The following is a 16513-nucleotide window of genomic DNA, read 5'->3' as shown; positions in this document are numbered from 1 at the left end:
TTGGGAGATGATTATTATTTGGCCCATTCACTCTCTCTGAGCTCTATTTGGGATACTGTGCTATATTTTAGGTTCATGGAAAATCAATCAGTGTCACTGGATGCTTCCCACAGCTTAAGGCAAGAGCAGTTTTTGATTACTATTCACAAAGTGTATTTGCGAAGATAGTGTTTGCTATCTATGTAGAATTATCTGAATTATCTTGTTGACATTTGTTAGACCTGGCATCCTTAGGGTGGTCTTCCCTTGACATTTTGCCTTTTGCATGCACGTTTTGCTGATTCGTTTTGTTGGCCTTAGGACTCTGATCACTTTACCACTGATTACCAGCACTAAAGTGCATGCGTTTCTCCCCTAAACATGATGACAATGTTGTATACCTGATTGGCCTATTTGTTGTACTGGTAAATCCCATGTAAAGTGATATACCATATATCCAGGGTGTTCACTTCAAATGCCACTAGCAGGTTCCTGCCCTGATTGTGCCACCAACAGAAATAACCTTTCAACCCTGTCTCAGGCCTGCCACTGCAGTGCCTCTGTGGGCAATTTACTGCCACTTTGACTTGCCATTTAAAACTACTTGCCGAGCCTTAAGCTCCCCTTTCAGTACACATCCACCCTCCTGAATGTAGGCCCTAAGTAACCCTAGGGACAGGGTGCTATGTAAGTAAACGGTAGGACATGTACCTTTATGTTTTGCAGGTCCTAGTATTGACAAACAGCCTAGGTCATTTTTCACTACTGTGAGGCCTACCCCTCTCATAGGACAGCATTGGAAATTTCGTAATACACTTTTAAGCTGTAATTTCTGAACATAGCGGAGTAGCTTTTTCATGTTTCATATCTTTGGAATAGTAATGATAAATCCTCATTATTGGTGCAGGTGGACATGACAGTACTGTTTTAGAAATTCCACTTTTAGAAAGTGAACATTTCTCTGTACCTCCTGCTCGTTGTGCCTGACAGCCTGTATCCAATAAACGTCTGGGTTGGATGACAGCTACACTTTGTTTATTCCCTTGTTGGACAGCCACAAACACAGGAAGGAGAGGCTTATCTGCATTCTGAGGACTCATCTGCCTTCAGATGGGTCTTCCAGGGCAGGGAGGAATTGGAAGTGTTACACTTACACTTCAACAGTTAGTGTCCTGTCCACATGCAAAGCACTGATTTACCCCCCTCCCCACCCCCCATAGATAGCCTGGCAGACTGGACTGGGTTGAAAGAGATCCTTGTTCACTTAAGAGAGCCGCTTTGAAGTTACCCCCTACATCAAAGGCACATTTAGGTATAAGTACTGGGTCTCTGACTCCCTAAAAGCAGACACGTCTGGATCTTGAACTGAACACCTGTCAGAAACACTGCTGTGTTTCTTAAAGGATTCAATTGGACTGTTTTCCTGGAAAGGCTGCTTTTCTGCGTGTTGCCATGCTTCCTGCTTGTCCATGTCTCTGCTGAAGGAGTGCGGGATGCTGCCTTCCCTCCAAGTGATCTCCAAAGGCTTGCTGGGTTGCTTCCTGTTTTCTGAAGTCTCAGGGAATCAAAGACTTCCTGCAATTCTGATGGTGCTGCTGGACTCAGCCTTCTGTAAGTCCTACCCCTGTCTGAGGTGCCCTTTCCAAGTTTGGTGCCTCAGAAGTGGGGTTTTCAGCTATTTCTCAACAAATCCAATGCATCGTCACCACTGTGCGAATAGGAACTGACTCATTGCCCTACGACGCCGACGCTGTTTGACGACAGCGGTTCTACAGCCTGCACAGACCGACGACAATGCTCTTTGCGACTCGATGACGATGCATCGCCTTCACTTCAGCGAATCTCAATGACGATGCAGAGACCCGACTGTGTTGAAAAGATCGACGCATCATGCCCTTAGTGTCTACGCTTTGCTCAATCCAAGGTACTTTCTCAGCGGGCCCTGCGTTACTCCTGTAGCGGGGCTGCTCTCCATCGCGGTCGGCCTCAACTCTGGATTTGCAGCTGTCCCTCATGACCTTAAGTAACCTTTTGCCCGCTAGTTACCTCTGAGTACTGTTTTTGCATTTAGTCTTTAAAAATTCATATCTCAACTTCTACTGATTGAACTTTTGTCATTTCAATCTTGTTTTACTCAGATACATATTCTCTATATTTTTAAACCTTTGTGAAGTACTTTTGGAGTGTATTCATTGTGTTACTTTGTGTGTGTGTGCGTGTGTGTGTTTCCATGTATGTGTGTGTATGTTGCACAAATACTTTACACATTGCCTCTTTAGATAAGCCTGACTGCTCTGTGCTACTAGAGGGTGAGCACAGGTTATCTTTTAGTGTGTATCTAGCTTATCCTGACTAGAGTGGTGTTTTCTGCCTGGCATGAGTGCATATCGCCGCCAACCAGGAATCCCATTATTAATAACATTGATACTTTGAAAATACTGAATATGGCCCTTTGAAGTCTAAAGGGTTAGGTGCGATTCAGACAAAGGATGCCCACATAGTACTAAAGATACTAACTGCGTATAAGATCCTAAGAATATCTTCAGTGATTTTCAGGATTAACCTTGGTGGAAGTGGCGGCCTGAAACGTGCAGAAAAAACTAATTGTGCATCCTGATTCACCAGGTAAAGTTTTAGGATAATGTTGAGAAAGCAAGAATGTCAAGGGGATGGTCAAGCAAACTGCATGCACTACCCACAAACTTGCAAATATGTCACAAATGTTTTGTATGGCACTTTCCATCCTGGAAGCTCTCATAAAGTTAGACCAAGTTATTTCCAGGGTAAGATTAGGAAGAACAAATTTCGACTTGTAATCATTTGTAACAGGTCAAGTGGAATTTTTGCCAGAGAAATATTATCTATACATAGTATTCTTTCCTTTTCTAATTTGTAGTAGCCCCCTCACCTTTAATCCCTGTTTCTTCAAATTACGTACCAGGCTCACTTATTTTCCTCTAATGGTCTGCATTGTACCTGGTGTTACATAGGCTGATGTATCATCATGCTTTAGGATTGTGGAAACCAGTTAGGATCTCATTACATCTTAACTGATAAAGTGCAGCTGGAATACGCCACTTTTTACATTTACCCGCCATTACAACTAAGAGGTCCCGAATGGGGAATGACATGCAGGACCTTGCATTTCTGGGCAGTTTACAGCATGGTTTGCCAGAACGCTTGACCTTTTCCTACTCAAGACTTCTACCTGCTCTGAGAAGGTGAAATTTGTGACCCAAAAAGTAAACAAACACAACATTTGAGGAATTACCTGGTGTGGTAAAATCCACCTTATGGCTCATGTATTCATGCAGAGTCGGATTGCCACTGAAAACCACGCACTGCTTGTTATGGGGGCATAGTGTCAAAAACAATATCCCCATAAGCATAGAATCCTTTGTTAAACTACATAACTGGTACAGCTGGTGTGGCAAGTATGAACACATAAGGGTAGTTTTCAAACTCTCAAGAAAGTTATTTTTTTTTGCAATGAAATATCGTTTGAAATGTTTTTTTATAATGGTTTAAAAATGTTAAACTAGACACTTCCGTGGTTCAGCCAAAGCTAATTCCAAATCTGGTCTTTTTCTGTTTTAGGCAGTGGCAGAAAAGATGGAAATGGATGAAATTATGATGTTTGAAGAAGACCTGGATGCTGGAGATGAGGATGTAGAGGAGAATGAAGAGAGCACAAAATTAAAACTACTTCGCAGGGTCGCCTCAATAGCTTCTAAAATCAAAGAGCTCATTGGCAATATCATTACTACGGCTGGAAAAGTAGTAGTAACAATTTTACTTGGTTTAACAGGTTGGTGAATTTGTTCGGATTTATATTGCAGTAATTCTGGAACATTTGATTAGATTGCACATGAAAACTGGATGTATGGTCATTATAGTAGTAGGTTACTGGATTGCTTCGAGTTTAGAAAAAATGGATGTCTCAAGTAGCATGCCATTCTGTGCTATTAAGAAGGGCTTTGCAAGTTTTGTTTTTTCTCTCATTGGAGTTTTGCAAAGTTCTTGATTTTCACCTTTTCTGAAGATTGCAACGTTTTCTGACCAAAGTTTTCCCTGCATTGCTTGTAATATAGTATTCACCAAAGAACATTTTGGGCCTCATTTACGAGTTTGTGGCACAGGGCGGTGGCACAAGGAATCTTGCTGCACTGCTCTGCGTCAAAACAAAAGGGCATAAATGCGTTGGATCTATGAGATGCGGCGCATTCCTGTCCTTTTCCCCTCCGCTGGTGCACAATGGGCTGTCATGCGCTAATTGAGGCACACTTGCGCCTTGGTGCAAGGGTGTCTGTGTTAATAGGGGTGATTGTTTTTGGTGCAGGGATACCTTTCTGCACAAAAACAATCACAAGAGGTGTTTTCCTCTTTCTACGTGTGCTGCAGAATGCGGCACACATAGAAAGAGGAAAAAATGAGTTAGAATAAGGATTATTCTCCTCGTTGTCCCTCCCTAACGACACCCCTCGGGTGACGTTAGAATCTGACGCATTCCCAGGTTTACGATTACTCATAAATCTGGGAATGCTTCAGATTCCATGGGTGTTGCTTGGGAACACCCACAGCTACACCCAAGGAATGCCTTTTACATGCAGTGTTCTGCGTGAAAGGGGCACATATTTACAAGGCCATGAAAAGCCATGTAAAATGACTTTGCGTGGCCTGGCAAATATGCTGAGGTCGAAAAAGGGATGATCCGCCGGCGCAAAAGTGAAGCTAGGGGTCTTGTAACTGAGGCCCTTTGAATGTAGTCACGCCCAGTTAAAGTGGAAATGATATACAGTTTCTTTCTACAAGGTTACCTTTTGCAAAGCTTTTCTATGCCCAATGGCAATTTGTTGTAGAATTTTTCTCAGCAGGTTTAGCTTTTGCAGAGCCTTTCTTTGGAGTAAGGCATTGCACAGTAAGAGAACCTATAAAGGCTAATCCCAATTACCATGGGATTATCAGGGGAATTACTTTATTGTACCTTGTGGTGATTTTCCCTCCCTACTCTGTGTTCCACAGGTTGGAATGAGGAATAACACATTATTTCAGTTTCCTCATTTCCAAACTTTTAACGGGGACACATTTCCCTGTTCAAATAACTTTGGATAAAACTTGAAGGAATTTGAGCAGCCTAAAAAAAACATGAATCGGGGCAAAATGACCACCTTACTTGGAATGTCCAATGAGTCAAAAACACAGTGTACACCAGATTTGGACATTTCTAAATGATCCTTTAACTACTCTCGGAATTATCTGCAGAGCAAATTTCTTGGTGGTAAAAAATAATATGTTTAGGTAAATTGTTGCAAAAGTCACTTTTTTTTAATACTGAAATGGCATCCAAAAAAAGTTACCAATTTGGCACAATTTTTCATGACCTAAAGGACGGTTGCAAAAAATAATTTTTCTGCCCCTTACATGAGGACAATGCAGCTGGGAATTATTGCAGAAGCTATGACAGATATTCGAAAATGGGACAGTATGGCCGGGGCAGTTTTCCTGTGTGGAACAAGAAGACATTCGAAAGGACTAAATACTGATAAAAGAGTTTATTATAAACACATGTTTTAATATAATAATGTATACAAATATATATAATATTTTGTTGGCTAGAAAATGGTGGATGTACCAAATAAATGGACAATGATACGATGAGTTTGGATATGATCTTCAAATGTTCTAAACATGTCATTTCCACTTATATTTCCAATCTTTTTCTGTAGGTATGATGTTGCCATCTTTAACCTCGGCTGTGTACTTCTTTGTATTTTTGGGGCTCTGCACATGGTGGTCCTGTTGCCGAGTATTTGATCCGCTGATATTCAGCTGTCTATGTGTATTAATGGCTATATTCAGTGCGGGGCACTTGATTGGACTTTATTTGTACCAGTTGCAGTTCTTTCAGGAAATTATTCCACCGGATGACTATTATGCCAGGTATGTTTACTTTCTGTGACCTTTTGACCTAATCACATTTATAATGCTGAAACAATTCATTTATGATTTAAAGTGATGCATATTTCTCAATTTCTTCTCAGTCTGTTTGTCTCACCTTGTTGTACTCAAGAACTTTTGCGACTAATATACGTTAAGGTGCTTGGGGCCATATGTATCAAGCAAAATTGCATTTGCAAACGCCGAAATTCGCAGAATTTCGGCATTTGCAAATGCAATTTTGCCAAATGGTATGTATTAAGGCAAAATCAGTAATCGCAAAATTTGCGATTCCTTATTTTGCGATTGCATTTACGGAATTTCAAATTTTGTGATTCCTTAAATGCAATGTAAGAAGCACCAAAAAAGTGCAATTTGGCCCTAAGGAATCGCAAATTACCACCAACTTCAAGTTGGTGGTAAGTTGCGATTTCTTTGAAAAATGCACTTTTTTGCATTTTTCAAAGTGCAGTGTGAAACACATACAAGCCCTTAGGGCATGTATGTGCGCCACATGTGCACCCATGCTTATTTCAGGGGTGCAACAGGGTGTCCTTTTGACACCCCTGCACCCTTGAAATTGCATTCTGAATTTGCGATTCGCTAATTGCTAATCGCAAATTGAGAATGTCTTGACAGTCATTCCTATGGGCCTCCAGGCCCATAGGAATGAATGGGGAGGTATTCCTTAATTGCGAATATGTAGGATTTGCAAAATTCATTGCAAATCCTACATACATAGTATTTTGCGATTCTCAAATAGAGATTCGCAAAAAATCGCGATAGAATCGCAAAATAACTTTTTGATACATATGGCCCCAAGTCACTTTATACTACTCACTTGTGCACATGAGAAAAACTTACGAAACCATATCTCTGGGTTCATTTTCTAAAAAAAAAATTCTGTGAGCATTTGTGTTTTACTTCTGACTTAGTTGTGACTCATTCCTGAATTTGCAAACGTACAGGAACTCACTGCAAAATGTCCTTGAATCAGGACTTCTGTAATTATTCCCACACCCTTTGCTTCCAAGAACAATTATTTATTTTCTTTTATTTTTTCCTTCTCAAATGCAAAACACTTTTCTGGAATTGTAATTGACAATCATCTCTTAATCTAAGTTCCACCATAAAGCAGTGAAATCGACGATTGATATCACCAAATTTAAATGAGTGTTATAAAATGTACTTCCTGTGCCTTTCTATTTCACACTTGTAGAATACTTTGACCAAACTGTTTGTTGAAGCTGAAAAACGAATTGGGGATTAAGGAGTCAATGAAGTCTGAAGACAGAGGGTGTGCATAACTCACCTGACTAGACTGTGCCACAAGAACTGCCTAGGGAGTGTGTCTGCATCTGTCTGTCAGATCTGATAGACATGTCTAGCCACAAATTCCTTACCTTTGAATTATCCCCAGGTGCCAGACTGGATCGGGAAACTTTTCTACAGTTATACCTCTGCGCCTCAGCATTGAGCAGATCCGTATTGACATCGTCCACCGGATACAATGTCGACAAAGTCCATAGAAGTCCTCCCTTGATACAGCGATGTCAGTTTCTTCGTTTCTGCGTTTCCATGTGGATCCAGAGAGCGGTACCTCTGGCCATTTTTAGCCTATCTCAATATTTGTCAACGACACAGTGTGCCTTTTTCTGAATTTTTCGGAGTCCGGTGAGCTATATTGGTGAACCAGCATGCTCATTCTATTTGCATGTGGTGTCTGGGCATGCCCCGTGACTCCATAGGGTGCGGATCATGTCTTCAGCTTTGGTCCTCGGCATTGTAGGAGCGCTGCATGACACTGTTAGCGGTTTCGGTGTTCGATGGTTCTTCAACAGGCGCCCTCCTCTTCTCCCTCAGAGGACTGCTCGAGAGCTAGCTCCCAAAGCCCTTCGTCTTCACGCCGTAGGCGGCCAGAGTTGTGTACTTCCCCAACTTTATAGTGTACATGCAGTGTCTCTGACATTCCTCCTCTTCCTGGTTGTGGAGTCAGAGTGAGAATCTGCCCTGTGCTTCTCGGTATTTCCCAGTTCCAAGGTGACTCTGGATCAGATTAGGGAATACTAGCTCTCCCTTCATGCTATTTCTGGTTCTCCAGCTCTCTCTGGTGTGCGTCTCGGTCCCAAGGAGGCCAGAGAAGCCTTAACTGACACCAGGCCGGCGGGACCTCCCTCGGCGTCAGTTAGGCCCTTTGAATCTGTGATTGAATCCTTATCAGTTCCAATGCACAGCTCTTTGGAGTTTCGACCTGTGATGCCAGTTTTGGATCTGCCAACATCACTGTTGACGGCACCAATCACTGCTACTATATCTCTCCTCCCAGACGCTGAGGTGTCACCTCTTCAACACCGGTCAACATCGAGAGCGTCGTCAGCAGACCTGTTCTTTTTATGCTATCTTCCTCCGACTTCAGAGGAACCCCCTGCTATTTTCTCCTCAGGAGCCAAGTATTTGGTGATGTTTGCGATGGCATAAGTGACACTACTCAGCCTCCTCCAGAATTTCATTGGGTGTCTGACCTTGGTGAGGCTACTGAGGTTAGCTCTGCTTTTGCTAAGCTTCTGTAGAGAGTTGCTATGGTTCCAGAGCTGCAGCTCCCTTCTGTAGGTGTCCATTGATCCCTGATAGTGGTGCTTCATCAGAGTCAGATGGGTCTAAGCCTGTGTTCCCCTTCAGTGAAGTCAGCTTTGATAATCTGTTGAGGTCATGGGCTAAACCCATTTAAAGGGCCTCCGTTGACAGGTCTATAGCTCAGAGACACTGTCTTGCTCATGGAGAACTGATCTGCCTCTTCCGACAGCCTACTTCACGCAGATTTGTGGGCCAGGGTGCCACAGACTCCCCCGACATCAGCGTCCTGCCTGATGATGCTCCAGACTGTGAGTCTGAAAGTCTAGATGCTCTTGGTCTATATATCTTTTCTGCCACCGGTTCCGCTTTGCGGTCCATTAATACTGCATGTGTCCTGGGATATTTTTCTCACGTATTGTGGGATTCGGTCTCGTGCCTTCTCCCTTCCGTCCTCTTGTCCCCTTCATCCCCTCCGTTCCTGATGACACCCTGGACTCTCTTACTCAGCTGCTCCAGGATGGTAGTCAGGCAGCTAAACATGTTGATTCGTCAGGTTTCTCACTCATGATGGTTCATGGCTTGTTGTCTGGGTGAATTACTTTTGCTTCTAGCCTCCACACTTGTTAGGCTGTAGGCACTGCTTCTCTATCTGTTACTTCAGTTATTTACACTGATTCTTTGGTTTGGACCTTCACTTGTGGTGTTAGTCTTTCCAAACTTTTTTCTCCATCTGGTCCACTGTTTCAGCCACGTCTCTTCTCCATCTGTTATTATTTCTTTTCCGATGGGGACTAGTTTTCTGAATAGGCCACCCTGTGTTGGCCTTGTTCATCTTGAACCTTTTTACAGTCCTTCATAGTAGTCTTAATTTCTCTACTCTAGTGGAGTTGTTTCTCCCCTGTTGTTTTTCTTTTCAACTGTCTCTCGGCTGCCTGATCGTAACCGCTCAGTCGGTGGTGTTGTTTTGTGTCTGCTTACTTTGTTTACTGGTGTGTGTGCTTTCCAACCCCTCTATTACTTTTATACGGGGCCATGTGGTTAGTTGCCTGCTTGCCACTGTTCCATCTTTGGTTCATGACAGATGTTGTGGCAGGGTATATGTGCCCTTCTTAGGCACTCTCTATTATATGTGTTTTCTTTCTGTATATGTATGTATATATATATATATATCCACAGTGTCCCACTCAAAAGAACAGGCGGAGGCCACTCGACGTGCATTTCCTGGTGGGCTGGAATCTTTTCGATACCTCGAAAAACAGCAAAGCTGCGCCAGCAGCGGGTGCCAGAGATGCTCCAGCCTCTTGATAGAACGGGGCCTCCCACGCGCTTCTGGCCAGCGCGAAAATATCCACAGTGTCCCACTCAAAAGAACAGGCGGAGGCCACTCGGGGGAAACTTCAGGAAATCTGTTTAATGAATCAACTCTGCATTATGCATTTCGGCCTGCCGGCCTTCGTCAGATGCTGCTGAATACAAGGAAATGCTTCCCACCCCACCTTTGAATTGTCCAGTGTCTCTCCCATTGGCGGTAGTCCGCATGGCCATGGTCACGTGATGGCAACTCCGCTGCAGCCTGAACACAAACTACAGCTCCCAGAATGCTGTAATACCGGGTAAGTGTTGCTGGGATAGACTGATGGATAGGCACTGTAGTTGTCTAAATCCTGCTGGCAAAGATGTGGGATGTTTCTGTAATGAAGTCCTTGATAGAAAGTGGCAGATTTCCCTCGGGTCCCCTTACTACGTTCCAACCAGGTAGTGCGTGTGTCAGCCGGGCCATGAAACAGAAAAAACAGTGCCTCTGTCTCCTCATTAATAACGAGCTGCACCAGCAGAAATATATATATTCCTCACAAAGTGATCCTTGGTTAGCCAGCTTAGCGCTCCACAGCGGGTGCTCCGCGTTATGGCCGGATCCTGGCCATAAACATTAATTATTCCACAAACGACGCGGCACTCCAGATTAGGTTACTTATGGTATTATTTATTCATACCACACACCAACTCGACCAACGCGTTTCAGCCTGACTGGCTTTTTTCACGGTCAGTGAGTCCCTCTTTACTTTCACTATATATACCCATATCTGCCATAATGAGGCATTATGGGACTTGTAGTGATTTATTCAACTAAATGAATGCAAGTAAAGTTACATGAATATAAAATGTAATGATCGAAACAAAGTCACTCACATTATGTCCTATTGTGAAAATGTATAAATTGCATAAAGTTTTGCCTTTTAAATTCACCATAAATCACTACAAGTCCCATAATGCCTCATTATGGCAGATGTGGGTATATATAGTGAAAGTATATATATATATTACCTACTGGCGGTCGCCAGTAGGTAGTTATACTTAGGACCTAGTTTCCATAGGAAATCCGCAACATTCTATTGAGAATAACTTTGGCGCCAGTGGACGAATCTTTGCGAATTTCTCAAAGAAGATGGCCTGCTCTGCTCCGCTCCTTCCCTGAAAGTTTGGGGGGGATTTGTCAAGTGGGGCCTGAGATAAAAGGGGGTCCCAAAACGTGTTTTCCCCATGTTATTTTCCATAGGACGTTTAGACACGGCTACAGCTCGAACGGCTGAATGGATTTATAAGAAATTTGGTAGAAAGGTAGAGTCCGGCTCGCAGATTACGCTTTTCTTTGAATGGTGTAAATCTGTTCAGTAGTTGCTGAGAAAATTAACTTTGAAAAAATATATATTGGGCTACATTGGGCTGTATATATGTTAGAGCCCAAATGTAGCCCAATGTAGCCCAATGTAGCCCAAAATGGCCACCAGAGACAAAAAAAAACAAATGTAGCCCAAATATCAGCCAGATGTAGCCCAACTATAGCCCAATGACAGAATGTCCCAGAGTGTTCTAAAGAATAACTAGAGCGCTAACAGTCTTATTCATGACAAAAGTATGGCACACCTGAAGTCATCTTGATTGGAATAAAGTGTTAACACTTAAAACATTTAATTTGCAAAGGAACAAAATGAGGGGGTTCATTTTGCCATAGAAATTATGATTAGTGCTGAAGAAAGAAAAATTAGGGCACATTTTGAGTGACTTCTCAAATCCTCTTATATTTCATTAAAAAAATTCTGATATGCAGTCTCCCAAGATGGCCACCAGAGACAAAAGAGCCCAAATGTAGCCCAAATATCAGCCAGATGTAGCCCAACTATAGCCCAATGACAGTAGTTAGGACCTAGTTTCCATAGGAAATCTGCAACATTCTATTGAGAATAACTTTGGCGCCGGTGGACGAATCTTTGCGAATTTCTCAAAGAAGATGGCCTGCTCCGCTCCGCTCCTTACCTGAAAGTTTGGGGGGGATTCGTCAAGTGGGGGCTTAGATAAAGGGGGGTCCCAAAACGTGTTTTCCCATGTTATTTTCCATAGGACGTTTAGACACGGCTACAGCTCGAACGGCTGAATGGATTTATAAGAAATTTGGTAGAAAGGTAGAGTCCGGCTCGCAGGTTACGCTTTTCTTTGAATGGTGTAAATCTGTTCAGTAGTTGTTGAGAAAATTAACTTTGAAAAAATATATATTGGGCTACATTGGGCTATATATATGTTAGAGCCTAAATATGGCCCAATGTAGCCCAATGTAGCCCAAAGATGGCCACCAGAGACAAAAAAAAACAAATGTAGCCCAAATATCAGCCAGATGTAGCCCAACTATAGCCCAATGAGAGAATGTCCCAGAGTGTTCTAAAGAACAACCAGAACGCTAACAGTCTTACTTATGACAAAAGTATGGCACACCTGAAGTCATCTTGATTGGAATAAAGTGGTAAAACTTAATACATTTAATTTGAAAAGGAACAAAATCATTTTGCCATAGAAATTTTATATATATATATATATATATATATATATTCACTGAAAAAACCATAGGTTTTAATCACGTTATAGTTAGGAAGTAGCATTTAAAAAAAACTATGAAATTCACTGAAAAAAAACATAGGTTTTAAACACGTTATAGTTAGGAAATAGCATTTACAAAACCTATGAAATTCACTGAAAAAACCATAGGTTTGACACCAGTTATAGTTAGCTGGAAATTTTACTCGCATAAAACCAATGAAATTCCCACGTTATAGTTAGTTGGACTCACTATAACTTGCGCGGGCAATGCACTGCTGATGACGTCACATATTACATCACTCATGACATGGTCAGTGACATCAGTCATGACATCACTGATGACACCATCCTTGTGACAGAGTGACAGACCTCTTTTCACTGTAATGTAACCCTTGAAACACATATTCAAAAATAGAAACTAAAATTTTCAAAACGATGGAGATACCCATACCAGTTACAACAACCAATTCAATAATTCCACCATCTATATACACATCCACTCATTGATCAACAGTTCTATATAGTCACTGGTACATATACTCACTCATGATATGTAGTGATACACCTATACATCCTGTTACACACCGACAGTCATCCAAAAGATACTCTCACACATATTCACACATGCAAATAAACTATTGAACAGCCATTTATTTGCATATACAGCTATACACACACAACCACCTTACTTCTATGGAAACTTACACATACTTACTCTCTTAAACAATCACTTATAGAAACACATACTTATCTAAACAGGAACTCTTACAATCTCTTTCTCTCACATATACTCACTTATATACATCAATATTCACATATATTAGATTAAAACATATGTAGTTACTGATAAAGACACTAGTGAGACAGTCATTCACTCACTAACTCACACATATACACACTCTTCCACCCATACAGTCCTGCACATATGCTGTCTTCAAAACACATACAAAGAGTAGAGTCAGTCATTCATGCATCTATGTGTTAAGTTATACCCCCACCAAACCATACAAACACTCATACTGATACTACAAGGTGACTCTGGATCAGATTAGGGAATACTAGCTCTCCCTTCATGCTATTTCTGGTTCTCCAGCTCTCTCTGGTGTGCGTCTCGGTCCCAAGGAGGCCAGAGAAGCCTTAACTGACACCAGGCCGGCGGGACCTCCCTCGGCGTCAGCTAGGCCCTTTGAATCTGTGATTGAATCCTTATCAGTTCCAATGCACAGCTCTTTGGAGTTTCGACCTGTGATGCCAGTTTTGGATCTGCCAACATCACTGTTGACGGCACCAATCACTGCTACTATATCTCTCCTCCCAGACGCTGAGGTGTCACCTCTTCAACACCGGTCAACATCGAGAGCGTCGTCAGCAGACCTGTTCTTTTTATGCTATCTTCCTCCGACTTCAGAGGAACCCCCTGCTATTTTCTCCTCAGGAGCCAAGTATTTGGTGATGTTTGCGATGGCATAAGTGACACTACTCAGCCTCCTCCAGAATTTCATTGGGTGTCTGACCTTGGTGAGGCTACTGAGGTTAGCTCTGCTTTTGCTAAGCTTCTGTAGAGAGTTGCTATGGTTCCAGAGCTGCAGCTCCCTTCTGTAGGTGTCCATTGATCCCTGATAGTGGTGCTTCATCAGAGTCAGATGGGTCTGAGCCTGTGTTCCCCTTCAGTGAAGTCAGCTTTGATAATCTGTTGAGGTCATGGGCTAAACCCATTTAAAGGGCCTCCGTTGACAGGTCTATAGCTCAGAGACACTGTCTTGCTCATGGAGAACTGATCTGCCTCTTCCAACAGCCTACTTCACGCAGATTTGTGGGCCAGGGTGCCACAGACTCCCCCGACATCAGCGTCCTGCCTGATGATGCTCCAGACTGTGAGTCTGAAAGTCTAGATGCTCTTGGTCTATATATCTTTTCTGCCACCGGTTCCGCTTTGCGGTCCATTAATACTGCATGTGTCCTGGGATATTTTTCTCACGTATTGTGGGACTCGGTCTCGTGCCTTCTCCCTTCCGTCCTCTTGTCCCCTTCATCCCCTCCGTTCCTGATGACACCCTGGACTCTCTTACTCAGCTGCTCCAGGATGGCAGTCAGGCAGCTAAACATGTTGATTCGTCAGGTTTCTCACTCATGATGGTTCATGGCTTGTTGTCTGGGTGAATTACTTTTGCTTCTGGCCTCCACACTTGTTAGGCTGTAGGCACTGCTTCTCTATCTGTTACTTCAGTTATTTACACTGATTCTTTGGTTTGGACCTTCACTTGTGGTGTTAGTCTTTCCAAACTTTTTTCTCCATCTGGTCCACTGCTTCAGCCACGTCTCTTCTCCATCTGTTATTATTTCTTTTCCGATGGGGACTAGTTTTCTGAATAGGCCACCCTGTGTTGGCCTTGTTCATCTTGAACCTTTTTACAGTCCTTCATAGTAGTCTTAATTTCTCTACTCTAGTGGAGTTGTTTCTCCCCTGTTGTTTTTCTTTTCAACTGTCTCTTGGCTGCCTGATCGTAACCGCTCAGTCGGTGGTGTTGTTTTGTGTCTGCTTACTTTGTTTACTGGTGTGTGTGCTTTCCAACCCCTCTATTACTTTTATACGGGGCCATGTGGTTAGTTGCCTGCTTGCCACTGTTCCATCTTTGGTTCATGACAGATGTTGTGGCAGGGTATATGTGCCCTTCTTAGGCACTCTCTATTATATGTGTTTTCTTTCTGTATATGTATGTATATATATATATATATCCACAGTGTCCCACTCAAAAGAACAGGCGGAGGCCACTCGACGTGCATTTCCTGGTGGGCTGGAATCTTTTCGATACCTCGAAAAACAGCAAAGCTGCGCCAGCAGCGGGTGCCAGAGATGCTCCAGCCTCTTGATAGAACGGGGCCTCCCACGCGCTTCTGGCCAGCGCGAAAATATCCACAGTGTCCCACTCAAAAGAACAGGCAGAGGCCACTCGGGGGAAACTTCAGGAAATCTGTTTAATGAATCAACTCTGCATTATGCATTTCGGCCTGCCGGCCTTCGTCAGATGCTGCTGAATACAAGGAAATGCTTCCCACCCCACCTTTGAATTGTCCAGTGTCTCTCCCATTGGCGGTAGTCCGCATGGCCATGGTCACGTGATGGCAACTCCGCTGCAGCCTGAACACAAACTACAGCTCCCAGAATGCTGTAATACCGGGTAAGTGTTGCTGGGATAGACTGATGGATAGGCACTGTAGGTGTCTAAATCCTGCTGGCAAAGATGTGGGATGTTTCTGTAATGAAGTCCTTGATAGAAAGTGGCAGATTTCCCTCGGGTCCCCTTACTACGTTCCAACCAGGTAGTGCGTTTGTCAGCCGGGCCATGAAACAGAAAAAACAGTGCCTCTGTCTCCTCATTAATAACGAGCTGCACCAGCAGAAATATATATATTCCTCACAAAGTGATCCTTGGTTAGCCAGCTTAGCGCTCCACAGCGGGTGCTCCGCGTTATGGCCGGATCCTGGCCATAAACATTAATTATTCCACAAACGACGCGGCACTCCAGATTAGGTTACTTATGGTATTATTTATTCATACCACACACCAACTCGACCAACGCGTTTCAGCCTGACTGGCTTTTTTCACGGTCAGTGAGTCCCTCTTTACTTTCACTATATATACCCATATCTGCCATAATGAGGCATTATGGGACTTGTAGTGATTTATTCAACTAAATGAATGCAAGTAAAGTTACATGAATATAAAATGTAATGATCGAAACAAAGTCACTCACATTATGTCCTATTGTGAAAATGTATAAATTGCATAAAGTTTTGCCTTTTAAATTCACCATAAATTACTACAAGTCCCATAATGCCTCATTATGGCAGATATGGGTATATATAGTGAAAGTATATATATATATTACCTACTGGCGGTCGCCAGTAGGTAGTTATACTTAGGACCTAGTTTCCATAGGAAATCCGCAACATTCTATTGAGAATAACTTTGGCGCCAGTGGATGAATCTTTGCGAATTTCTCAAAGAAGATGGCCTGCTCTGCTCCGCTCCTTCCCTGAAAGTTTGGGGGGGATTTGTCAAGTGGGGGCTGAGCTAAAAGGGGGTCCCAAAACGTGTTTTCCCCATGTTATTTTCCATAGGACGTTTAGACACGGCTACAGCTCGAACGG

The 16513-nt window shown here is 42.9% G+C and overlaps 1 protein-coding gene across 2 annotated transcripts in view; it reads left to right on the top strand.

Annotated features, from left to right (window-relative positions):
* Positions 1-16513, top strand: part of PIEZO2 (piezo type mechanosensitive ion channel component 2) — a 1179452-nt gene that overhangs the window by 593050 nt on the left and 569889 nt on the right. For both annotated transcript variants that reach the window (XM_078688152.1, XM_078688151.1), the window contains exons 6-7: positions 3577-3787; positions 5706-5919. In XM_078688152.1, the coding sequence (XP_078544278.1) occupies positions 3577-3787; positions 5706-5919 (425 nt within the window). The remainder of the gene's footprint in view (positions 1-3576; positions 3788-5705; positions 5920-16513) is intronic.

Source organism: Lissotriton helveticus, chromosome 4_1 (assembly GCF_964261635.1).
Source record: "Lissotriton helveticus chromosome 4_1, aLisHel1.1, whole genome shotgun sequence".
NCBI lineage: Eukaryota > Metazoa > Chordata > Amphibia > Caudata > Salamandridae > Lissotriton > Lissotriton helveticus.
This window is presented reverse-complemented; position numbering and strand designations above follow the sequence as displayed.